Source organism: Amphibalanus amphitrite, unplaced genomic scaffold (genome assembly GCF_019059575.1).
Source record: "Amphibalanus amphitrite isolate SeventyFive unplaced genomic scaffold, NRLGWU_Aamphi_draft 001655F_arrow, whole genome shotgun sequence".
NCBI lineage: Eukaryota > Metazoa > Arthropoda > Thecostraca > Balanomorpha > Balanidae > Amphibalanus > Amphibalanus amphitrite.
This window is the reverse complement of record NW_024883148.1, coordinates 73,415-100,433: the sequence shown is the minus strand read 5'-3', so window position 1 is coordinate 100,433 and position 27,019 is coordinate 73,415. Positions and strand designations below refer to the sequence as shown.

At 50.6% G+C, this 27,019-nt stretch overlaps 1 protein-coding gene across 4 annotated transcripts in view; it reads right to left on the bottom strand.

The window, feature by feature from the left end:
- Window positions 1–3,846: 3,846 nt before the first annotated feature.
- LOC122374432 (serine/threonine-protein phosphatase 2A catalytic subunit beta isoform-like) overlaps window positions 3,847–27,019 on the bottom strand; it is a 30,103-nt gene continuing 6,930 nt past the window's right edge. For all 4 annotated transcript variants that reach the window (XM_043353197.1, XM_043353200.1, XM_043353198.1 and 1 more), the window contains 4 exons: window positions 25,232–25,432; window positions 6,883–7,054; window positions 6,035–6,142; window positions 3,847–5,127 (listed from right to left, as the gene is read on the bottom strand). In XM_043353197.1, coding sequence (XP_043209132.1) covers window positions 6,120–6,142; window positions 6,883–7,054; window positions 25,232–25,432 — 396 coding nt within the window. In that variant the 3' untranslated portion in view covers window positions 3,847–5,127; window positions 6,035–6,119. The remainder of the gene's footprint in view (window positions 5,128–6,034; window positions 6,143–6,882; window positions 7,055–25,231; window positions 25,433–27,019) is intronic.

Sequence of the window (27,019 nt, the reverse complement as noted above, 5' to 3'; positions counted from 1 at the left end):
AAAATTTTTCCAAAGGCTATGATAGGTTGGCCGCTAATGACGTCAGAGTGACGTCATTTTTGCCATTTTCGACCCAAAAAAAGGTTTCGCGGGAAGAGCTGTCAGGCCTACAGCTTTAGAGATACAGAAAAATGTTTCAGACATAAAAGGTGTGGAATTAAAAGGGCTACAAAACTGCTATTTCGGTTTTTCGAATTTTTTGGATTTTGACCCCCAAAAATCAAAAAATAGATTTTTTGAATATAATAGCCAAAAAATCCAAAAAGTTTTTTGAATTTCGAAAAGAAATGGAATATATGTGATAGCCCCCCACCGCCTTCTATCTACATACCAAATTTGAGATCGATACCTCTTTTTTGGCCAAGTTATAGCGAAAAAAACTGTTTAAAATTGATGACGTCAAATTTTCAAACTCAATTTTTAGCAATTCTAGACCTCGTAGCGCAAAACAAAGACCACCATTAGACTCTCCGTGACGAGCTGCATCGAATCGATACCCATTTTATGCAAAAATATCAACTTTGAAATTTGACCTTTTTTGACCTGACCTTGACCTGACCTCCACCAGAAAGTGACCTAAACCGTACCTGATGGTCTTATAACCAACACCATTGAGTTGGAAATGAAAAACTGGCCATAAAACATGCATCGCATAACCTTAGTAAAGTTGGGCTCATGTGGTGACCCTTGGTGACCTTTGGTGACCTGACCTGTGACCTGACCTGGTATGACCAGTGACCTCTAATAGCAACATATGTACTAGAAAACTGACGCTTTATCGCTGATTTTCGACAAAATGCGTTTTACTCGGTGTTATAGCGCTTTCCCTAGAAGCCCCGTGAACGGTGAAACATTTTATCTTGACCTGACCTGTGACGTCATCGGTGACCCCGAGGTCAATGAAATTTGGTTTCCCTCTACAAAATTTTACAGGGCTATCGAACGCCGTTTGAATTTTCCGGATCCGTCCAGTAGTTTCGGAGATACGGGGGGGGGGGCAAAAAAGTGCCCCCCCCCCCACCGCGCGGAAGGTGGCTGGTAGGCCCACCGCCTGCCGGGTTAAGTAATACGAGTACTTCGTTACTTTGCGCCCACCAGGTAAACCTTATGACAGGTCATAATATTAACCTGACCAGTGACCTTGGGTCATCGATATACAGTTCCGAGGTTTACGGCTTCTGGAGGCGGTCATGAAGCAAGTTGCCATTCGATTGATTCGATCGAGTACGACCATAGATATATCTATATGTAAAGACGTGCGACGTGCTGTGGGGGCGCATCGGCGGCGGGATCTCGCTGTGTATGAATCGAAGTTCGAACTTCTAAAAAATATGTGTTCGCGCGGAAGAAGTGTAAAAAAATGCACATACATACTCGTACATAAGTTGAGTAGTAATAGACAAATATATATATTGAGACGGGTTACACAGCACATTGGGTGGACGCGTTTCGTCTAAATGACTTTTTCGACACCCTCTCGGAAAAAAGAAAATGTTTGTATTGTTTTAATTTCCGAGAGGGTGTCGAAAAAGTCATTTAGACGAAACGCGTCCACCCAATGTGCTGTGTAACCCGTCTCATATATATTTGTCTATTACTACTAACTTATGTACGAGTATGTAGTGCATTTTTTTACACTTCTTTCCGCGCGAACACATATTTTTTAGAAGTTCGAACTTCGATTCATACACAGCGAGATCCCGCCGCCGATGCGCCCCACAGCACGTCGCACGTCTTTACATATAGATATATCTATGGTCGTACTCGATCGAATCAATCGAATGGCAACTTGCTTCATGACCGCCTCCAGAAGCCGTAAACCTCGGAACTGTATATCGATGACCCAAGGTCACTGGTCAGGTTAATATTATGACCTGTCATAAGGTTTACCTGGTGGGCGCAAAGTAACGAAGTACTCGTATTACTTAACCCGGCAGGCGGTGGGCCTACCAGCCACCTTCCGCGCGGTGGGGGGGGGGCACTTTTTGCCCCCCCCCCCGTATCTCCGAAACTACTGGACGGATCCGGAAAATTCAAACGGCGTTCGATAGCCCTGTAAAATTTTGTAGAGGGAAACCAAATTTCATTGACCTCGGGGTCACCGATGACGTCACAGGTCAGGTCAAATAAATGTTTCACCGTTCACGGGGCTTCTAGGGAAAGCGCTATAACACCGAGTAAAACGCATTTTGTCGAAAATCAGCGATAAAGCGTCAGTTTTCTAGTACATATGTTGCTATTAGAGGTCACTGGTCATACCAGGTCAGGTCACAGGTCAGGTCACCAAAGGTCACCAAGGGTCACCACATGAGCCCAACTTTACTAAGGTTATGCGATGCATGTTTTATGGCCAGTTTTTCATTTCCAACTCAATGGTGTTGGTTATAAGACCATCAGGTACGGTTTAGGTCACTTTCTGGTGGAGGTCAGGTCAAGGTCAGGTCAAAAAAGGTCAAATTTCAAAGTTGATATTTTTGCATAAAATGGGTATCGATTCGATGCAGCTCGTCACGGAGAGTCTAATGGTGGTCTTTTGTTTTGCGCTACGAGGTCTAGAATTGCTAAAAATTGAGTTTGAAAATTTGACGTCATCAATTTTAAACAGTTTTTTCGCTATAACTTGGCCAAAAAAGAGGTATCGATCTCAAATTTGGTATGTAGATAGAAGGCGGTGGGGGCTATCACATATATTCCATTTCTTTTCGAAATTCAAAAAACTTTTTGGATTTTTTGGCTATTATATTCAAAAAATCTATTTTTTGATTTTTGGGGGTCAAAATCCAAAAAATTCGAAAAACCGAAAAGCAGTTTTGTAGCCCTTTTAATTCCACACCTTTTATGTCTGAAACATTTTTCTGTATCTCTAAAGCTGTAGGCCTGACAGCTCTTCCCGCGAAACCTTTTTTTGGGTCGAAAATGGCAAAAATGACGTCACTCTGACGTCATTAGCGGCCAACCTATCATAGCCTTTGGAAAAATTTTTGGTCACCATGTGCGCTAGCTGCTCCCGGGAGGGTACTGAAAGTTTGGTGACGATCGGCGCAGCGGTTCTCGAGATATATCGAAAAAAACTAAAGGGGGGGCAAAAAATTGCCCCCCCCCCCACCGCCTGGAAGGTTAACTGCGTCTCTTTCCAACGAAAGTTGCTTTCCAATAGATTCATTTTTGATTTCTTTCTAATTTTTAACTTGCACCCTTCACTTCTTTACACCGCCGAGGTCATGGCAGGTGAAGAAAAGAAAAGTCACCACGAACTACGAAGTGTTTCTGAAAAAAAAAAACTTGGAGGTGCTCAGTAAAGGGACAATAAATATTTGACCTTGCACGCGGTCAGTTCAACGATACGGATCCACTGCTATGCTAAACGACCTTTTCGATCATGCCATGACCTTGACTCAGGTCAGCTTTAAACCATCGTGCTACGTCTTATCTGCTAGGCTAAGCACTTCGATTTTATCAGAACCCAGCTATTAATTATTAATTTAGAATGCATATTACCCAACTATTGATGGGCTGTTCGATGTAACGCGTGTATATATTTGGCCACTTCCAGCAATGTAATCTTGCGGACTTTTACCTCAAAATGTGCATTGCGCAGCACGTGTAAATGCCAAAACCACATTCACGGGATTTCACAGGGTGTCACTATACCTAGTTACTACCTTTGTAATAATTGCATAGGGCCTAACCCAACAAAACAAACAACAAATAAGTGCACCTTCCACTCTCAGAAATAATGTTGGTTTTCGGCCTCGAACGCTTATCAGTTATGGGACCCCACACTTCTCCCTCTCGTCATTTCAACTCTGCTCTTCGCTCGCACTTCACTCACAGACAAAACGCCCATTTTAGCACGACAATTTATTAGTATATTCAACATCGCGCCCCCGTACACGGGGTCCGCCTCAGTCGACTGAGACTGCCGATAACTCGACAGTCTCGTCGAACCGACTAACCGAAATACCTAACGCCGTGATCGCTGGCTGCCGCGGCACTGCGCCGGCGTGTTATGTCTGTGTGTGTATGTGTGTGTCTGTGTGTGTATCGCGCGATTGTTTGACAGATACAGGGGGCGCGAGCGAATGGGACCGACAGGGAAAGAAGTCTCTCGCGAGTGCGCACATATACACAACGGTCTCTGACCCTCTGTCTCTCGTCTCTCTTTCTTCTGACATGACCTGACGTGACCCGGGACGACGGCGCGGTCGGCCCACATCAGCCCTCGTCACGAGGGCGTCATATTGGCAACACGACGCGGACGGCGGCGGCGGGCGGGCGGGCGGGGGAGACGCGACATTCACACACCACAGACACATTGAACACAGGACGTTCACGATTGCTGCACACGAGGCGAGGCGGACCAACACAACGAGGAGCTGTCCAAATCGGACCAAAAACTCGCGATGACTCTGGGATAAGCACTCGCAAGGACTGGGGCGAGAATCACGAGGAGTCTGGGCGAGGACTTACGACTCAACAGGCTCGCGAGTCACTGCGGAGCGATGCACAACTCCTGCTGGCTCGATTCATTAAGCCGGAGGTGTCGCTCTCAGAGCAGTGCAGACGCTGAGCTCGTGTTTCCGATGTACGGAATCAGACGCCGTGCAGTGTCCCCGCAGTCGTCATGTACTTGTCACCACAACTTGACGCTGATGGACCGTCAGTGGATGTTCCTCACTACCAGCGATGGCAGTCCAAACAGATGGATGTTGTCACGACACTCAAAGCTCCATTGCTGCCTCGTTTGTCCCTTACAACACATCGCGTCACTTTTCGCCGCCTGTCGCACCACACACGCCGCCTCCTCGCCACAGCCGCCGCCGCCGCGCGCGTCCACGACCGTACAGTCTCTCTCATCCCGCGCGCCGCCGCCGCCGCTCCGACCAACCATTCCTCCTCACTGCACGGCTCCTGCCTCCAGGCAGCCGGATCTTGTCATCAACCCCGTCCACCACGTCGCTCTGGCGGCCCCACCGGCCGAGTTGGCTCACGCCGCGGGCGGCAGAGCGTCCAACGGCCGTGGGGAGGCGCAGAGCTCGCGGTCCGGACACCCTCTAGAGGAAGTAGTCTGGCGTGCGTCGGGTGACGTGAGGCTCTCCACGTCGCGGAGCTGGGTCGAACTGAAGGCTGAAAAAACGGCAAGGGACGGGGTAAGATGGGGCATTATGAAACACCGTCTTTATAAAGAATAAACATCGGTGACGGAACAAACGGATAATGGAGATCGGTTTGTATGTAACAGGCTACTGTTTATGCTATACAACATGACAGTGGTTCATTACTAGCGTAATACTTCAGTGCACAGTGAAAAATACGGCAGGAGCGCTATTTACTATTGTAATTTTAAATAAATACATTCTGCATTTGATCATATTTTCCAAGATGTCGTGAAAATACTTTATTTCTATTTAAAAAATGGCTAAACCACCCAGAAACTTATTATTTCACCGTAGCTAGACAAAAAATAACTCCTTTCCGACATCCCTCGACCATCCCCCTGCTGCGCCTGTGAGAGCCACTCCATGAGTATTTGAGTGTGAACTGTGAGCCAGTGTGAGCGCCACTCCATGAGTATTTGAGTGTGAACTGTGAGCCAGTGTGAGCGCCACTTACAATGAGTATTTGAGTGTGAACTGTGAGCCAGTGTGAGCGCCACTTACAATGAGTATTTGAGTGTGAACTGTGAGCCAGTGTGAGCGCCACTTACAATGAGTATTTGAGTGTGAACTGTGAGCCAGTGTGAGCGCCACTTACAATGAGTATTTGAGTGTGAACTGTGAGCCAGTGTTAGCGCCACTTACAATGAGTATTTGAGTGTGAACTGTGAGCCAGTGTGAGCGCCACTCCATGAGTATTTGAGTGTGAACTGTGAGCCAGTGTGAGCGCCACTTACAATGAGTATTTGAGTGTGAACTGTGAGCCAGTGTGAGCGCCACTTACAATGAGTATTTGAGTGTGAACTGTGAGCCAGTGTGAGCGCCACTTACAATGAGTATTTGAGTGTGAACTGTGAGCCAGTGTTAGCGCCACTTACAATGAGTATTTGAGTGCGTCGTCGAGCTCCATGATGGCTGCCTGGTTACCGCAGCGGTAGCAGTAGTTGGGGGCAGAGAAAATCGTCACCACGTTACGGTCGTGGCACCTGAAAACAGCGGGGAAAAAACGGAGAATGTAAGCTCGAATGGAGTATTAATACAACTATCGCAATATCATATCCATTCTGAAAAAGTATGTGTCGCAATCTCAACATTCATATCAATCAAGGATATTGCAGTAGCTTATAATCGACCAAGGTAGCCACTTCAATATCATCGAACCATTGTTGGTTAGATCGCAGACTATCACATAGAGATATCGGACTACCTTTATAACGAACACGTCCACTTGCCCCACGGGCCACGAGACCGTCCACTTTACTGGCCAGTGATAGCCGCCACCCCTTCCTAAACCCAGTCCTCTCATATTACCAGAAAACAGCGCCGGGTCTTCCATGGACTGACCAGCATCCACTATACACTACCCTCTATCTTTCCCTGAGCCCACGAGTCCTGCCCTCCCAAACAACGAACGCCTGGGCGTCCATTGTTCAGTTGCATCCCTCCATAACGAGCTCGGATGTCTTTCCCTTCCTCCCATAGTATAACCACCGAGATCCCTCCTCACTGACCAGCTGTATCCCTCCATGACTTTTCCTTCCTATCAGAGTACAACCATCCACTGACTAGCTTATCCCTCACTTTACGACCATCAACATGCTGTCTCCCTCCCAAGTACAGAGAAAAGCCCAGAATGCCTCCACCCCTCACTAACCAGTTGTATCCCTCCATGACGAGCTGATGGGCCCTCTCCCCTCCCCCGCAGCCCCCTCCACTCCTCACTGACCAGTTGTATCCCTCCATGACGAGCTGATGGGCCGGCTGACGAGTGTCAGGCCGTTGCTGTGGTTGAACGTCTCCGAGATGTCCTGGCCGAAGGTGTATCCGGCTCCGCGCGGCGAGATGCCCCAGCCGCCGCGGTCGTCCGGGTCCGACCACAGCAGGTCGCACATCGGGCCCTGTCGACCGAAAAACGAGAGGGGCAGTCAGCAATGAGGTCGAATTAAGCGTGGGGAAAACGCGAGGGGGCAGCCAGCAATGGTGTCGAATCAAGCGTGGCAAGAAAGGTCGACAGACACGGGAAAGTTAGAGGTGGGGTCGAATAAAGTATGGTGAGAAAGGCCGGAGAACACAACGGGGGGGGGGGTTAGAGGTAATTGGTACCTTGTGTGGTGAGAAGGGTCGGCGAGGGCCTCCTGTTTTGCCGACAAATGAGGTAGGATGAAACATAATTTGTAATCTACACATCAAAGATTATGACATAAAAAAAACAATAACAAACGGTAGGTAATATTGCGGTCTAATTAAGCAATAGCTAACAAACTTTCATTAATATTTCAGTGACATTGATGGAAACCAAATCCCCAGAACGTTTTTAGTTAAAATAGGCGTCACTGATCGGCGCACATAACGGCTATACCCAACACACTGCAAGGGGTAGCAGTTAGCACCACAAACCCCAAGTCTCTCTCCACGTGTTGATAAGCTCAGCATTACGCGTTACCACATGCAACGGACTGTTTCCGCTACATATTCAACTACGAATCCCTGGACTCTTTCATTCATTCATTATCCATTCATTCATTCATTAACCACACCGCGCCCCATTCATCCGTGTCGCCTGTCCCAAGTGATGACGAACAAGTGGTGACGAACACACACTCCGGCACGTGCTGTGCGGCGGCATTGCGACACGTCGTGACGTATTTGTGACGTCACTGGGTCACTGATAACGCCGCAGCCCTCCGGCCAGCGCCCCGAACGCGCAGTGGGTGGACGGGTCACCCACCCAGACGACTTGACAGGTCTGCAGCAGCAACAAAGAAAACACTCTTCGTCTCTCTGCCAAACGATTTAGCGCTTTATGCTTCTGCAAAATTTTGCCGAGAACTCGGATTTGTTTTTTTTCAATAGAACAAAAAAAACTTCTGCTATAGAATTGCGCTGAACCTAACACCAAGCAACTGATCTTATCGATATCGTGAATCAAAATGACACCAGAATTGTGGTTCATTACACAATACACATCATCCACGCTGAAGAATCGTGCTTCTAATCAAAGTTTATTTCTGTGTTAATAATCATACTCGTATCTGTGTTTATCTTAACAGTTTAAGGTCCCGCTGTTGACCCCCACCCATCCCCGCCCCCGTCCTCTTCAGCTGCGACCTTGCCGCGTCCTCGGGGGGGGGGGGGGTACAGGTGCGAGTACTGAGTGATACGGGCGTCCCGTGCCCCTCCCCTCCCCATCGCGGGGGTCTGATTACTAGTGCCAGCTCAGCGGGTATAGCGAGTAAAGGGCATACGAATATAGCTGACGAAGCAGAACGATGGGACAACGCTGCACAACGTATCCATGGTTCAGCAGCCGATGAGATCACAGCATCCAGGACGGAGCTCTCAAGTCTCAACGGCTGCTGGCAAGGGTCAAGGAAAAAAGGTTAACTGCTTTCCCTGGTTTAGCAACCAATGACCTGTCACCATCCAAATGCTCTCAACGGCTGCTGGCATGACGAGAGATCTTCAGAGATAAGCCAAGGTTCAAGGAAAAACTGTAAACTTGGTCAAACGAGAGGCGACACGCCAACACCCGATTCGAAGAGCGATGGAGCAGAAATTATCCATTGAACTCACGAGACGCAGACGGTACGAACGCTTACAATCCAAACGAAACCTTGGCATTGCCTGAACGATGGACCTTGTACGTAAATATTTAATAACGAACCTTCAAACCACCGTGTATTTCTGTCACATATCTTGTCATTAGCCATGTAAGATATCTTGTCATTAGCCATGAGGTTATAATCACACACACCGGGGTCAGAAGGTTCACCAGCGAAAAGGTCATGGCATACGCATGCTCTTCACTGGAATTGCAGCTTCAGCTATTTGAGGTTGGTCATTTGTTAGTGTTGGGAAGTTACGACACATCGGTCCTCGACGTTATAACTGGCCCGTGTCAGCGTTCTAGCTCACTGCCGTTTCGTGACCCACACCCGTGCGTCAGTCTGGCTACAAGGAACTGGTCCCCGAATAGCCAAACTTGTCCGCTCCCTAGCCCAGTAAGCTTCCGTGACAACTGATCCAGCGCTGGTTGTCCGCCTCAAGAGACTCAAGCGAGTCGGCCAGGGCATTTTCCTCGAAACATAACGCTGTATATAGCGTACTAGCAGCGAGGGGATGCTGTCTTTGGGGTGCATACGCAGCACGACTCCCAAATCAGACGTTTCAGTCATTTTACAGGAACGGCGAGAGACACTAGTTATGTGAGCAGTAAAATGAAATTATTAGTCAATGAACGATTAGCTTTTCCAAGAAATATATGCCGTGGCACGATGAACCTAGGGACTAGGTTCCCATTATTGTGTAAAATCTCCTCCCTCCGCCCGTCCGTCCTTCTATCCTATCCTATCCTATCCGCCCATCTGTCCCTGCCCCCTTCACCACCACCGCAAGCCACGTCCGGGTGGGTGATACCCCGTCCCGTACCGGTGCTTTTCCTCGTGCACCATGTACGGACCGGCCGCACTTGCGATAGGCTGTTTGCAAGGAACACATGACTGTCCTGCGCGGCTCGACAGAGTTGCGAGATCCGAACGAAAGTGAGGAACAGTAGATGGGAACTGGGCATGAGAATCGGAGTAGGAAACAAGGGAAAACAAGACAAAACAAGGGGCCAATATGAGCCGCAGTGTCCTCTCCGGGTACTAAATCTACAAAATATGTTCTAAAATATTGCAAAGAATTTCCATCACAGGGATCTCAAATCCTTGCCTCCGTGTCCACCAAGATTGGCGCCCAGATTGGCTGATAAATAATGCATGTAGCAGAGCTCACTGATTGCGTCGGCCTGACAGCGCCATGAGCTTCAATAATACACCGCTCCACCCAATTCAGCCCCTTCCGTGACAGCGGTGTGACAGCACGCACCCCTTCCACCGTCATCCGATCCACCAGTGACGTCACACAATCCCCCAGTGACGTCAGCAGACGGGCGGCAACGTGGCACTGATTGTGAATCAGCCAACACCAGGTCGCAGCGAGTGCGGGGCTGACCCAGCGATAGGCACATGATCTCGATCTCGGTGGGAGAGCTAGTCGATAACAGACCACAGCGGAGGTGAGAGGAGGTCGTGCCCTCCCCTCCCCTACTGCAGTAAAGGTCCGTCGTAATCGGTGGTAGATAAGGAGACCCCACGCGAGCAGTTCGAAGACTTGCTCTGTGCAACAGTTTCATGGGTAGAGACATGATTCTCACCTTCCCAGTTACCTGATTCATTTATCGCTTCTTTGTTTGTTCCTTTCTTTCCACACTCGCAGGCTGATACGTCTACCATAACTAGCTCCCGAGACGATCTAACCCAAGGCTCCATAGAAACCTCATCTACCCAGTAACCACCAGCTGACCAGCCCCATACCTGGCTGTGAATGACGTCACACACCGGCCAGTGACGTCACACACCGGTCACGGACCGGACCCACCAACCGACCGGTTGGCGCCGGCCCGCTCCAACCGGGTCCGCCACATCTGATGATGGACCTACGAGCGACTGGCGACTGAGTCATCGCTCATCGCAACCCAGCCGACTGCGGGGCCGTGCGAGGTCGTCCCAACTGAGCCGTGCACACTGCACAATGCATGGTTTGCACGGTGCTCAGTGCATAGACGGTCACCATCGCAAGGTCATCAGACGTTGGAGGTTCGAGCAGAACATGTCAGACTGGAAGGATATGCGAGTCAGGTCGCGGACGGTGCGTCGCCAACATAATTTCAAGAGACTTGACCCCAAAAGGACAGATAGAGATCGTGAGACAGAACGCATTGCTCTTTGACCGACTTCCATTGTAAGGACTTCAAGCAAATGTCCTCAGTCTTGGCATATGATAGTGTTACGCTAAGTAGGTGAAGAGGGGCGAAGGAGGCCCAAAGACGACTCCGCTGGAGGGTGACCTCGGTCTAGTTTCGGCCGCACAGACCCGGTGAGATGTCCGTGACTGGCGTCACGGCGACTCCCGTAACTCACGAGCGTCACGAAACGACCGATAGTGAGAGCGTGACTCTTGGGCGAGGAGTGGAGAGAGGAGACAGGGAGAGAGCAAGAGCCATCAGCCATGAAAACAACCTCCAGACATGAGTACCCACTACCCAAGTGCCTCGCAAAATCAACAGCGACCCCCGGGGTATAGTCTGAAACTTTCCAGGGCTTGCAGGTCCATCCAGACCAAACATAACAAATGATGGCCTATTCAGAACAAAGCCTTGCAGATCCGATTATGAGTACCACAAAGGACCATGGTGGTTAGATTTTCCGCTTAAATCCATGCACAGCGTCATAGCTTGCAGGGAGGACGTAATCCACCTGCAGCTATCAGGTGTCCCCACAGCTGTCCGCGAGACACTGCGGCCTCGTTAGCTCCCCACCCCTCTCCTCAAAGGAAGTCTCCCCCCAGCACAGCTGTTCTGATCAGGTGCAGCTCTACCCCGTCCGTGACCTTCGCACAGCCACAGGCAGTTCCTGGCGATTTCGCACATCAGCTGAGACGAAGTACCCCGCCAACCTCATCACGTGGTGAGAAACTGTCTCTGTCAAGACGCGAACAGCCTCTGATGTCGAGGGCCGACGTTATAAACAACCGGAGGGAAACATTCGGCACATATACAAACCACGAGTCACCTCACTTCACAGGTTGGCCATTCAACCGAGCCAGACGGACCAGGCGAAGCTGGCCGCGACGATGGCCTTGGCCACGTGCGCTACAGAGCTCTTCCGGTCGTGTCCCTGACCCTGACCAGCTCTGCGCCAGAAAGGAATGCATGGAGCCACGGGGAAGTGGTGCGATGCACGAACCGGTTGAAGAACCCCATAGCCAGGGCCGAATCGGATTGACTAAAAGCTGTGCGCTTAAATTAGCAATCAACCAGGCTGCGTGTCAAGTCATACATCCTTGACGAACGACGATCTCCCGCCATCGTGTCCAGTGGTCCATGTCAGGTCAGTGGCTTCCTACACACATCTTCAACGTTGGTTTCGGCGAATGAGGACCTGTGGGCGGGAACTCTGGATTCATCTCTTCCCGGACTACCGTACCATGTCCGCTGAGCCGGCGGATGACACGCGCACACCCACAATCCGGAAGGAGGCGGTCCGATCCCCATCTCGTCGGGTCGGATCGATACCCTCCCTGGCCCCGCCGGCACCTAATTACCGACCCGGTGACACGCCCTCAGGCGACATACAGTCGGACCGTCACCGGCTCGATACGGGTAGAGCTGCGGCATTTGGACAGGGTGAAACACACGCCCGTAGAGTTGCCACATTCAGAACCCAAGAACAGCTTTTGACAGAGTTGGTACGCGAAGGCGACACCCACAGAGGGAAAACACAAAACACAAGCAAGGACCGCTATTATTCAGGTTACAGCAACAAACCGAAGAACGTTTTACCTCCATGTAAAAAAAACAAAAAAAAAACAAGAAAACACTCAGCAAGAACAAAAACTTTCCAATAATAAACAAGTCACAAAACGACTGGAGTCCAAATAGATGATGGAGGCCAACCTTTCAACTTCAAAGCCTCCACTCTAACCTGCAGCAAAACCGACTACGACTAACCACTCGCGTAAAGACTTCTATGGTCGTTGATCGATGTTCCCAGCAACATCAGCATCAGAGAATCAATACAGCTGCGCTACAGGTTGGTATAAACCTCCGTATCGTTTTCCGCGATAGGGGATTCCTTAATCCTTGGACCACCCCACATAGTGCCAAAACCGTAATAAAGAGGCTAAGGCTCCGAACCCTATTAGCAGTACAGTAGCGTCACCAATAGGTGCAACAGGCATCTTGCACAGACAGTGCAGAATACTACCAATTTCAAGCAACTCGTTCCATACGAACCTGCGTTACTACCGGCAGCAAAACTGAACTCAAAGTTACTACACTGACAGGAAAGTAGGTAAAACATTGCAGACCTCAGCGCCTACAACCAGCTGTTCGTAAGGCGACGTTAGCAGTAAAAGTTGTCAACCCTCATACCAACAGCCTTCCATTTCCGCCACACTCAGCTCAACAACCATCGCTGTCGCGCGCTCTCTCCCTTCTCCATCCCCTCCTCCACTCCTCAACCGTCTTATCCTCTGATGACGTCACATTCTGCCGTCACGTGTGACGTCACCGAAGGCCGGACGTGACCGACAGTCGGCTAGCGCTGAGCCTGCCCGCCATCGACCGCTCGCGGCCGGCCGTGGTCGTCCGGTCCGGCCTGCCGGTCCGCCCAGCCGGCCTGTAGGCTATTCCATAGGTTGTCGGTACGTAGGTCGACTGGGAGGTCGTCGAGCCGGAGAGGGGCAGGGGAGACAGGACGACGAGCGGGCGGAGGCGGCAATGACTGGCCATTCATCAGTTCATCCGGAACGTGGACAGGCGATCGATAGGATTGTTAAGTTCCATGTTATCGCGTTCATTTTTCATATCGCAACTGTTCGCCGCGTGTGTGTAGCCGCCCGGCCGGGCCGTGCGGCACAGTATGTTTGCGGGCGCGCGGCCGGCGCGGTGCTCTGGCGCGCGGTAATTGGCGGTCGCTCGAATGTCACGTGACCCGCGGTGACCTCCAGTCTGTCCGTGTCTCTCGTAGCCACTCGTGTCTCAGCATTCGTCTGGACCGGGTCGGTCTCAATGCGCGCTAGCCTCTGGAGTGGCACTGCACGGCTCTCCTGGCTGTAGCGCTTGTGGCCGCCGAGTGTAGGAAACGGACTTGGCGGTCCTTTCCTGAGCCTCACTCGGACAAAATTAACGCCTAACCCTCTTTGGCACCCAAATCCTGACGGGGCATTATATGATACAGATCAGACGTGTGTCTTTGATACCGTTCACGATGCATCATCAATGCACCCTTTACCTGATACAAGTATATTAATGTAGTCGTGCCTGTCGTTACTGTGCACGTTTCACGGCGAATTTAGAGGGGCTGTCCGTAAGCCCCTCCTTGGATGTACGAGAGAAAGCAATGAGCTGTATTTGATTCGTGCCTTATCATTAAATGATGATAAAGTGCCTGGTCGTTAAATGACACGGTGACTACCTCTCAACCTGTTGGTGACGAAGCTGTTGCACCCCAATACAGCACTGAGGTCAATTCTATTTCTGTTCTGTTTATACCGGCGCAAAGAACGGACGGATTCTTAACATAGTCCTCCGGGCCGGATAGTCTTTTCGGTTTCAAAATTTGTACCTTGTTAACCGGACAGACATTGATACTCTTGTTTGATACAGTCCACTTTTACCCCCTGTAAAATCCGTTTAGTTCAACATGGATGATTTATTGAGCACAAGAACGAGGCTTCGTTCCAAGGCAACCAAACAGTGTAACGACCTCAGGTCATGCCGGGAGGGGGATCAAAAGGCACTTGATGTGGATCAGCTGGCTCTCAAGCTCCATCACTTGGAGAAGCTGCAGCACGAGCTTCAGCAGGTCCAGGACCAGCTCGACAAGCTTGGTCAGCCTGACGATTCCAGTCACAGCCAAAACATGGAGGATGAGATGTTTCTCGGCTCCAGGCTACTCACCCGGCTTGAGAAAGCTGGTGACACTGTTCAAAGGGTCGACTCCCAAAACCCGACAGGAAATGCAGACCTCAAAGCATCAGTCGCAGTCAAGATTCCCATTTATCATGGCGACGTGATGAAATGGTCCGAGTTTTGGGAACTCTTCACAATTTCCGTTCACGACAACCCAGTCTACGCTGACGTGCAAAGGTTTGTCGTTCTAAAGTCGCACTTGGCCGGCGCGGCGCTGCGCACAATCCAAGGGATTCCGGTATCGGGTGAAGGCTACGCTGAAGCCGTAGCAGTCCTCAAAGAGCGCTTTGACCACAGCGAGGTGCGGCGGGAGCTTCTGATGCGCGAGCTCTTGAGCATGCCCTCTGTCCGCCACAATGACCTACGAGGCATGCGAACCTTGGTTGATCACCTGTCTTCTCACACGCGCGCTCTAAACACCCTCGGTGTGCCCGCCGAGAGCTTCTCGAGCCTCCTCCTACCAGTCGTGAAAGACAAAATTCCGGAAGACTGGCGGCTGGAATGGGCTCGGCTGGAGAGCGCGGACTTTGACGTTTTCCTTAAATTTCTCAATCGAGAGTTACGGATCCGCGAGGCAGCCAAGGGAGTTTCTGCGTCTGTCGCAAACGCAGAAGCACCGCCTTCGGCGCCGTCTGTCACCAGCAGTATGACGGCACGGCTTGAGCCTCGGAGGGAGCGGTCACAGCCATCTCAAAGGCCAAGGAAGACGGCTTGTAGTGCGTGTGGACAAGGTCATCATCCGCTTGCCCAGTGTGCGACATTTCGTGGCATGACTGTACAGAGCAGATGGTCACTCGCGAGAAACTCGAAGGTATGTTTCCGCTGTCTCCGTCCTGGTCATCGAACCCGTGATTGCAAAGAGGGATCATGTGTGGAGTGCAGCAGGCCCCATCACGTCCTGCTGCACCATTCGGGACCCTCGTCAGGGGGTCACTCGGCGGTCCCAACGTCCAAACTGTCGCCGGATGCGGCCAGCTTCTCGACGGCACAGCCCCCTCAAGAGGCGGGTATGAGTGCCGCAGAAGTAGGTGCCCAGCGACAGTGCCATCGTCGTTTCAACGCCCAGAGAGCTGACGGAATCCGAAGCTTCTTCCAGACGGCTCTGGTTGAGGCTGTGGGCCCGAATGGTCGGCGCCGGGCCCGTGTCTTGCTGGACGGAGGCTCCGACTCCTCCTATATCCGTGGCGCTCTGGCAGAAGAACTTGGGCTACCTGTTGTCGGCTCGGGAACCTTCTCCTGCATTGGCTTCCAGGAGAAAACTGAACAGGCACGCCAATATCACAAAGTCCGAGTCGAGCTTCAGAGCCGTTTTGACGGCAGCTCTGTGCACCTGGACATGTGGAGCACAGATCGTCTATGCTCACCCCTTCCGGCCACATCGCCTCCCCAGATGCCCTCCCGATTGGAGATGGCGGACGACTTTGGGGGAGGTGAGATCGATCTCCTAATCGGCGTTGATAGTATATATCACGTCGTGTTGTGGGAGCAAGTGGATCTCGGTGAGGGGCTTCGAGCTGTTGAGACAATCTTTGGATATGTTCTGCATGGGAAGCAGAGTGGAGTCCTGTCACACGATCAGCCACGTCATCAGGCGTTCCACCGTCGCCAAGTGGAAGCGATGTGGGACTTGGACACGATTGGGATCAGTGAGAATGAGGTGGTGGACTCAAACCCGAGGCTCTACCCCAAGCCTACACGGAACGAAGCTGAGCAGCGCTATGAGATGGGTTTGGTATGGCGCTCCGAGGATAGGCCCGTCTCCAACAGAGGTCCTACGCTGGCTCGAACGCTTCGAATGTCGGATCGCCTCAGCAAAGAGAAAGCTGTCATGTCCAACACGCACGGCGATGGCGTGCCGATGAATGCAGCTGTTGATCTCTTTGATCTCAAGCATGAACAATCACCAATGGAGCCTTCCGAGTCGGACGCTGTGGGCTCGTGCACGGTGGGGAGCCGTTCTGCTGCTCAAGCGCCTGATCTGCCGGATGTCTCTGCCGAGACGAGGCAGAATCTTGAGCAGGGCCAGGAGCTGTTGCATAGGCCGATCGCCTTTGAAGCTTCCTGGTCCCCCCACCAAAGGGCACTCCAGTGTCTGCAGTCAGACGTGAATGAGAAGGTCTTTGAAGTGGTCAACCCAACTGACCAAAGGAGCAGAGCATGCTCGTGGTTCTTGTCGGAAACACGTCAGAGGTCTTGCCGGATTCCGTTTGGGCAGACCGGACGTCCCCCAGAACCGATGCGTCGGGGGTGAGGTTGGAGTCGTGGACTCCTCCTCCAAGTTGTGCAGTGTGCACTCAGAGTCTGGACAGTTGATTTAGTTTTTTTTTTAAGGAATTGAATTTAACCTTTGTTGATATCATTTGCCAACGCCCTTGAACTTCGCCGGATGCAAGGTTCTCGTGGGCGTGCCCGCCTGCGACGTGGAGAGTTTGTCGGCTTCCACGCGAGCCTTTCGTTCTTAGGGCTCTCATTAAGCGTGTCCGCTCATGACGTGGAGAGATTGACATTTCCCACGCGAGCCATTTTACCCCAACACCCCTTATGTGGCTCCGTTTTCACCCATGTCTCTTTTTCGCAGACCATGAATGTCCGGGACCTACCGGATCGCCCTGACACGACTGTGCGCGGTGGTATGCCATGGACGGCGTCCACTTGTCCGCCGACTGGTACGCCAGGCTGGCGGACATCATCCCCATCTGGCTGACGATGGGGGCAGCTGCCCTCTAAGACTCGGCAGTGGCGTGCGCGAAAGATGCGAGTGCGTCGTGCGCGAGAAGTAGTGTTTTATTTCGTCTGTGATACCTTTTAAAATGTGCTCCTGTTCCGCACATTTTGGTGGGGAGTTATGTTAAGTTCCATGTTATCGCGTTCATTTTTCATATCGCAACTGTTCGCCGCGTGTGTGTAGCCGCCCGGCCGGGCCGTGCGGCACAGTATGTTTGCGGGCGCGCGGCCGGCGCGGTGCTCTGGCGCGCGGTAATTGGCGGTCGCTCGAATGTCACGTGACCCGCGGTGACCTCCAGTCTGTCCGTGTCTCTCGTAGCCACTCGTGTCTCAGCATTCGTCTGGACCGGGTCGGTCTCAATGCGCGCTAGCCTCTGGAGTGGCACTGCACGGCTCTCCTGGCTGTAGCGCTTGTGGCCGCCGAGTGTAGGAAACGGACTTGACGGTCCTTTCCTGAGCCTCACTCGGACAAAATTAACGCCTAACCCTCTTTGGCACCCAAATCCTGACGGGGCATTATATGATACAGATCAGACGTGTGTCTTTGATACCGTTCACGATGCATCATTAATGCACCCTTTACCTGATACAAGTATATTAATGTAGTCGTGCCTGTCGTTACTGTGCACGTTTCACGGCGAATTTAGAGGGGCTGTCCGTAAGCCCCTCCTTGGATGTACGAGAGAAAGCAATGAGCTGTATTTGATTCGTGCCTTATCATTAAATGATGATAAAGTGCCTGGTCGTTAAATGACACGGTGACTACCTCTCAACCTGTTGGTGACGAAGCTGTTGCACCCCAATACAGCACTGAGGTCAATTCTATTTCTGTTCTGTTTATACCGGCGCAAAGAACGGACGGATTCTTAACAAGGATTGTGGACAATGAACGGGTTCATACTCACTGGTCGATAGTTCAGGTCACCGAGGTCGAATTTAATTTCAGTTGAGTAGGTTGGAGTCTCGGACTTCATGTCACGTTCGAGGTTTGTTGTTAACCCTCGCACGACCAGGCCATTTCTCATAACACGAACGACCAGGGGGGGGGGGGGTGTTACGACCCCCCCCTGGCGTTTCGAAACGGAAGCTCGTAGAGCTTAGCGGAAAAAACCAACGGATTGCTCTCAACGAGATCTCGCGATTGGTGGTATATTTTTGGTCCTAGGTCAACATTTGACCTACTTTTGACCGGTCAAAGGTCAAATTTTCGGAAAAATAGACTTTTTTCAACTTTCGGCGGCGATTGCGGCAAAACGGTGGGAGATATCGACTTGAAACCCTCACTATCGTGTTCCTTGATTAATTATCTATCGTTTGGTATGTATTTCGTTTCCCTAGCTCTAAAAATGGCGCGTTGGGAGCGCCGGAAGTCGGCAAGGTCACAGTCGGCGGCAGAAATTCGAAAAATCAAAATTTAAATTTTTGAAATCTGATTGTATTTTTGGATTTGGGAGGTCCAGTTGCTCCCTATAGAAGCTAATATTGCTGCATATTCCCATTGAGGTGACAAGAATTAGTAAAATAGTGGTTCGGGCGCTTTTCAAAAATAGTACCGGACGCTGTTCCTCTTGTGACGTCATAGCTCCGTGACCTGACCTGACCCGGTCAAATTTCTTATACCATATGATAGCCAATACTTGCCCCAACATGCATGGGAAGTTTCATCACGATCCATCAACCGATGTCCGTACCACCGCACACAGCCGCTATCCGGGTTCAGAAGTGGCCAATACCCTAATTTTCGACAAATTTTAAAGCGTGATTTTTTCACATTTTCTGGTCGTAAATTGATCAGACTGTATAAAATATCATCCAGAAAAAAATATTACTCATTCTGGCACAGAGTGGTGGGCTCCCAAAGTACACCGTTTTGTTTTGCTCCGTGAGACCGAACTTGTGCTGCGATTTTCATGTAAATGTTGACGAGTCTCCTGTCATATTCTTTACTTGAAAATGCGTAAGTAAGATATCAGCTGAAAGGGGAAAATGCGCGGAATCCATTGGTAACAATAGTGCATCTAAAAAACTTCCCACTCAGTTATTGTAAGCTAATTGTTGCACACTTGCACAAAGCAGAAGGGCTTGAGGATTTCAATATTTACATAGGCCTACCAAAAAACGCACAGCGTGCTTCACATCGAGACAACGTCCATAACATACACCGTACAATTATGATTCATTTGCTTAAAAAATTAGGTCGGCATCACACTGCCGGCAAAAGTTATTGCAGTTCTAGTGACGCTAGGTCGCCGCCCGGCCGACCCCGGTCAGGTCGGCCGGGCGGCGGCCGTGCAGCTGACGTCCGTGCGGTTCGGCAGCTGACCAATCAGCTGCGAGAGAGGAGCGCGGTCCGTCTAATCGCCCCCGGCAGTTGCTTGTGCTGAGGGGTGCTCGACGCTCGTGTCGATTGCATTTGTTGGTTGTCGATTGTCGATTGACTTGTGGGGATACTTTCTGCTGACCAATAAAAGTACGTCGTCTTAATCAACTGAATGTAGTCTAATCAAATTAAATAAAGCAAAAAGACATCCAGCCAACAGAACATCGTAAGAATGTCCGATATGATTGATAACATTCATAGTTTTGGGGAGCAGCCATCGACCAGAATGAACCTTATTGGCTTTTGTATGTAACATTTGCATTGCTTTTGAAAAGTTTCAGTCAGATATCTTCAGAAATGGCAATGTTATCGGCTTTTGCATTTTACCGTAGTCGGTTAATCACAATTTTCGATATTGTTAAGGCAATTTCAGTACGTTCTTGACATCGAAAACCAAAACGAATAGCATCATCGTGTTCCAGAGCTCAAATTGCATCCGATGCACATCTTTTTTTTTTAGAATGTTCAACTTCAAAATTTGACCTTTTTTACCTCGCCGTGACCTGAACTTCATTTGTCAAATGGAAATAGTTTCGAATCGGACGACCCAGATAACATCATCTTTAGATGCTTTTGCCGAAATGGACCATTAAAGATGTGTCGCATGACCTTAAAAATGTATACATTTCCTTCCATGACCTTTTCCATGACCTTTTGTGACCCATGACCTTTCCATGACCTTTTGTGACAAAGTTAGGTTTCGTTTGTCAGCTATTTCCTATCAGAAGCCGTTTGAACTTTTAGAACGAATAGTTTCGAAGACAGCAGGGAAGCTATGCAGAATCCCCTCCCGAGTCACCCACGTTATGGGATATACCCGTCATCCGCGGATTACAAGCAAAAATATTTTTTACGGCAATGATATATCAGCATGGATGCTCATACGTTCCCATATGTGACCTTACGGTTGACTTCACATACAGTAAAAATTCCTTGGCAAAATGTCAACTGGTTAACGAGTTATCGCATTTTGGCCACTTCCGAACTCAAATAGCGGCTGTGTGCACCGGCAGGAAACCTCGGGCGTTGGCACTCAGTTTGTGAAAATCCGGCCGGAGGCTGTACCTCTTATGACGTCATAACTCCGTGACCTGACATGACCCGATCAAATTTTTTTCGGCAAAAGATGCGCAAAGGTTGCCCCAGAGGGTATTGAAAATTTCAGCCCGCTACGACAAGCCGTTTAGCGTGCACTTCGAAAAAACCTCAGGGGGGGGGTTGATACAACCCCCCCCCCCCTAGGCGTTCTAGCAGTACATCTTGTATATCTTCGCGACTATCACTAAATATTTCAACTCCTCACTTTATTGGAACGTCTTAGTTTCTTGGTTCTTAGTCACTGTCAGTCACCAGTCAAGTCAGTTGTCAATAGCATAGCATTGACGAGTAGTTGTATCGGTGGATAGAAGTCAGGAGCCACTGACTGGTCCGTGGGCCCGTCACCACTGGTTACTGGGCAACAGTTAGTGGTAGATGGTCAGAGGTCCAGTGGTGGCCGCGGATTGGCCGGTACAGTGGACCGGCCAATAAGCACTAGTCAGCGGTCACTTGGTCCGTGGTCACTGGTTACCAGGCAGTAGCCAGTGGTCGCCGGTTACAGGTCACTTGGTCCGTGGTCACTGGTTACCAGGCAGTAGCCGGTGGTCGCCGGTTACAGGTCACTTGGTCCGTGGTCACTGGTCGTCAGTTGACGGTCAGTGTTTGGCGCCAGCATCCCCAGGGTGTGGTAGCGACCAAACTGTTTGTTTTACACGGCGCCTGACGTCGAATCTGGGCCGACTGAGGCTGTCACTCAGCGAATCCATAGGTTTTACAGCATACCCGCTTGGAAGGATTAATAAAATCAGTCAGCACAGTGGTTGAACTTGACACCCACACCCAGTTATTCAAATCTTGAAGTTGAATCCATCAAATTCATCCAATCCATCAAAAACAACCAACCAAACCAGCCAACACTCAAGTCACGTGAATACAATGTCACGTGAAGTTAGTATCACGCGTAGCATACCCCTTCAGTTCGAAAACAGAATGAGAGTTACGCACAGCAGTAACGCCTCTTCCAAATCCTCACACGCCACAGGGTATCCAGAATCTCAAATCCCCATTGGCAATCAATAACCTGCCGCCCCACAGCCCCCGTCACGCACGCCACCAAGACCACGTTGGTTGCATGTGGGCGGTATGCCCTGGAGACATAACGTCTATCCAACACATTACAACTGATCGCTAAGACAGGGAGCCGAGCAATGGGATGAGGAGAGAGAGAGAGAGAGAGAGAGAGAGAGAGAGAGAGAGAGAGAGAGAGAGAGAGAGAGAGAGAGAGAGAGAGAGAGAGAGAGAGAGAGAGAGAGAGAGAGAGACGCGCCCCGCCCATTACTCCCGACACTTGGACCGTTGGTGTATCCCAACGGTTTGTCTCCACCGCCCACCGGCCGTCGACGCCCACATGTTCTCTCGAGAACCTTGGCCACATCGACAGTTGGAACGAGACAAGCCAGCCGGCGGACTACACCACAAAAACGGCACAGGAGGGACGACATCTCCGCAGTGTTTTCGTCGTATCAGAAATGACGGTGATTTGATGAGACAGGGCGCATTACACAAAGGCATATTGCAAGCTTACCACAGCTCACTTATACAGCAGGGGTGGCAAATCATTTGCAGCTCCGGAGTCGAAGTGAACGGAAAGGGTTCGTCGCATCGTCATGGCCAACATCGTCACTATCATTGCCATCAACATCGTCGTCATTAATCCACCGAGGATGAAGTACAGGGGCGACCCGCATCATCCTAACCGACCGACCGACCCGGTGAGGTCAGTGACCCGGTGAAAGCGGGCCCGGGAGTCGACGACACAGCGTCTGTCACCGCCGCCACAGCCGGCCCGGTCAGCCAGGCGATACAGTCGGAGACAGGGTGGAGCCAGATCAGGTCAGCGCCGCAGATGGTAGGAATCCTAGCGTTGAGAACGACCGACGTTAGAGATCGATTAGAGTTGGAGACAAATCGGTTAGTAAGGGACCGTCTTGGGTTATAGATAGGTCGTTTGCCTTGTTTCATTCCCTGCTGCTCGAAACAAGGGAACTACACACCGCAAAGGCCGCGAAACGAGGGCCAGGTAACCAACTCTCGGTAACAATTGAGCATCTCGAAATGGAGACGGTGTGATCAGTCCGTTTCGTTCAGAACTGTCACAGGACAAATTAATAGACTTCATTCTATTTACTCGTTTTCTCTGTGACCTTCAATGAGTTCTTGATCCACCACAGTCCAAACCCTCTCATGCCGGTCCCTACTGCTGACTGATCATTTGGCCAGTGTCCAAAGCCATAAAACCAAAATAAGCTTGAGAAAGGGAAGGTAGTCTAGGTCATGTGTTCGTGTATCAGGCTTCATGCAGACCGGCCCCCAGTCTGAACTCCTAAGCACCTCAACTGCCATCCAATCTGCATGTCGAAAGCTGCCGCCCTGCGGTGCCCCGTTTGGGTGGACCAGTGGACCAATGGACCTACCTAGACCCAGCGTCGGTCCCAGCACGCCGGGCGGCCCATATTCGGCCCGGCGGTACATCTCACCGCGGTCCTATCCGCCGCGACCCTGCAGTCCCGTCTAGAAGCGACTCTGCGGTTCAGACTTGGTCCGTCCCGACGGGACCCTGCGGTCCAGACTTGGTCCGTCCCGTGGCGACCATGCGGTCCTGACTTGGTCCGTCCCGACGGGACCCTGCGGTCCCGTCACACACGCGGCGGCACAGTGGATGACCAATGACCATAACCGGGAGACACCGTCCCGCTAGGGAAGCTAACTGCGCTGAGCTTAACTCCAAAACAGTGGATGACGGATTGTCATATCCTAACGACAGAGCCAAAAGGACCCGGTGGCGATGAATGATGATGATGTGGGTTTAGTGGCGACGCAACGATAAACTCATATGAAGACTAGCGGTGGAACAATAATTATCAGTCCGGTTCACAACTCACAACTAATATTGTCCTCACTAACAGGGTTGCTCCATCAATTCCTCCACAACTCCGTCGTACTTGCACGACTAGGATATGGTAAACTCCTCAGACTAGAGAGAACCGGTTTAAAGTGATGACCACGAACCCACTATGAGCTAACATGAAATAAACATGAGCTTACGGCGGTGAAACCACCATGAATGTTTTGAGGATGTGACAGAATACTGCGGGAGTACTCGCACCTATGTGGAATATATCCCATGACTGTTTGCTTCACAGCACCATTTGTTGACAAGCACTAAGTTATACCAGAATTCGTTCACGCAAAATAAGAATTCGTGGAGTTCTATGAACCATACCAACAACGCAATATGGGACATTATCCACTAAGCCCTGAGCTCACCCAAATCCCAGGGATTATCCGGGCCCATAAGCGATACCATAACCCCCACCGCTGCCGCATCAGGCCACCCATTTATGTAAGGCCCGTCAGGCGGCGACCGGACGGCACTCTGGCTTTGGTCGCGGCTCGATTGAGCGTTACACAAACGGCAATCAGCTGACTGTTATCAGCTGAGTGCGCGCGGCTATGGCTTTGACGCTATGGACGGCAGGATACGGCGCTCCGGGATTCCGACACCAGTAGGACAGTAATGGACACGCGATGTGCCCGATGCCAGACAATGTCAGGTGAATCTCATACACGAAGGTGCTCGCTGGATCAGAGCGCGAGCTACTGAATCATTGCGTCATGGTTCAGCAGAACCGACCAATGAACTGCGGGTCTGACCTGACGTCATATCGATCACAACCAAATTCGATCAACAAAAATACAAATAAACCTAGCCAAGGTTGATTCTAATTCTCGTTGATCGACCTAGGCTCCACGAACAAGCTTAGTGGATAACCACTGCGATTGGCAGGAAGACGTCACAAGGGAAATCAGCTTCCAACAGCATCAGACCCGCGAGTAATCCAATCGTACTTCTCCCGACACAGTGCCGTCATTGCATCCTCCCGGGTATTACGTCACACAAATCGACGAACCCACCGACGACCGACGAGATTCGATGGTCAGTCAGTGAACTTGGGATGAACCCTGCCGGCCGCACCGGGCTAGCTACACGCGGTTATTCCGACAGGCCGTTGGCACGAGCCGCTCCCTACAGCGGCAGAGATGTCGACACGGATGGTGGGCTCGATTGAACGCTCTTGGGGTAGAGCGCAGAATAGAAATACGAACTGGGGAACTTGTCAATCTGGCCTAACTGCTGGCTGCAATACCCCGAACAGCAAAAGAAAAACGAAATGTAAAAGCGCTACGGAGAGAAAGCCTCCAAAAGTATGACTGACTGGAATACAATAAAATGAATGAATAAATGAACATTACGCCGATACAAGCTCCAGGCAATTCGTTTCCAAGCCGACACTATTGCAGCCCGCTCCCCAGACCCGAGTACTCGATATTTCTCAGAGTTCGCATGTGACTGACCTCATGAGGCACCTCCTGGAGTCGGTCCAGGGCGCGGATGTGATCCAGGCTGTCAATGCTGGGGCTGAGGCCGCCGTGCAGACAGAAGATCTGACTGTCTACCAGCGCCGTCAGCGGCAGGTAGTCGAACAAATCGGTGAAGTATTTCCACACATTGGCATTGCCGTACTTGCGCAGACATTCGTCATAGAAACCGTAAACCTGCGGGTGGAAGGGTAAAAAGGTCAGCGAGGGTTCGGATTGGGGCAGGTGAGACCAAGACTCGTCTCACAGAAGGACCAAAGCCATTCTGAAAAAAGTACCGGCTTTCACAGACGTCAAACAGCTGGTGTTTGCCCAATGAGAATAGCAAAACGATTTACCGACGAATTAATGGATTTAAGACACCATAAACTGATTATCCTGGACCATTGTTTTACAACAGTCTACCAGCCTATTTCACAGTATCCACATCATTGCTTGCATTGAAAACACCAGCATCGATCGCCCAGCTAGTGTTACAGGCAACAGAGCACAATTATCATCGGTTCTATGGCAACGAAACACAACAAATGGCCACTGCACAAACCACTGCACAGAACTTGCCGTGGGTAATGGCACAAAACACACAGAACGACCGTACTCTACACCGCAGCATCATTTTTTATCGCAGAGATACATCGCCAAGAACCCACAAAAAAGCGTGAGTAAAAACAGCGCTAGAAGGGCCAAACACACCCGCCTATGACAGATGGTAGGAGGGGTCAAAGGTCAGGGTTGACTAAGCATCGGGGCAAGGGCGTCAAAGGTCACCGATTGGGAACATCGCATTGGAGCACCTGATGAGTTATCTGAGGACCATTCGATACGCGAAACCACCTGTTGGCTAGTGTGCTGAGCCAGCGGTAAACTCAGCTGATCCAGCAGAGTGATCGAGCACATGAAGGAAGTTGTCATCTTTCATAGCAAAGTCATGATGTTTCATAGGAATTTCATGCATTGTGCTTCGTAGATCAATAGCTCGAGTTCAAACTCCTAGCTATCTTTCTAAGACCATTCTCAGTTGTATTTATTTTCTCATTACGTTCCTGGCTCCCACTTTCGCATTTCTCTCAACTGTCTTCATTTCAAACAAGAACTGTTCACATTTCCGGCTCTATCACACATATGCAAAGATTCATAGTGAACAACACTCATACCCATGCATTCGTACATTTATAACAACACTTTCATGCATTCGTACATTGATAACACTTTCATGCATTCATTCACACATTCATACATTAATACGGTCTCCCTCCACCCCCTCACAGCCATCCCACTCATCTCTCCCCCGTTTCCATCCTCACCGCGGCAGGGTTGTCCCGCTCCGCCGGCCAACCGTACGGAATTTCACACCACACACACATCGTCACTCGCAGACACCGTTATACTTCGCCCGGTCGTACGTACGGTCCTCCAGCAAAAGAGTGGTTGGTTAGCCTATGTGCTTTTGGTATAATAACTTTAAATGACAGAGACACTCCTGTAAAATGACTCAATAGAAATGAGAAGAGGGTTCGTGCACACATTTCGGCAGTGGTTTTCAACAGCCATTAGACGTATTCATCAATGCAGATCGATTATTGTGATGTTGGCAACCAACCACTTAATACCTGGAGGGCCGTGCGCCGAGAACCGAGAGAAAGGGACGCGCAACGTGAACAGTGGGAAAGGAAATGGCAAGGAGGGTTAGTGCCTGTGCGCACACATGATCGATAAAAAACGATAGACAGGGTAGACAAATAAGGCAGACGGAGGCAAGGAACG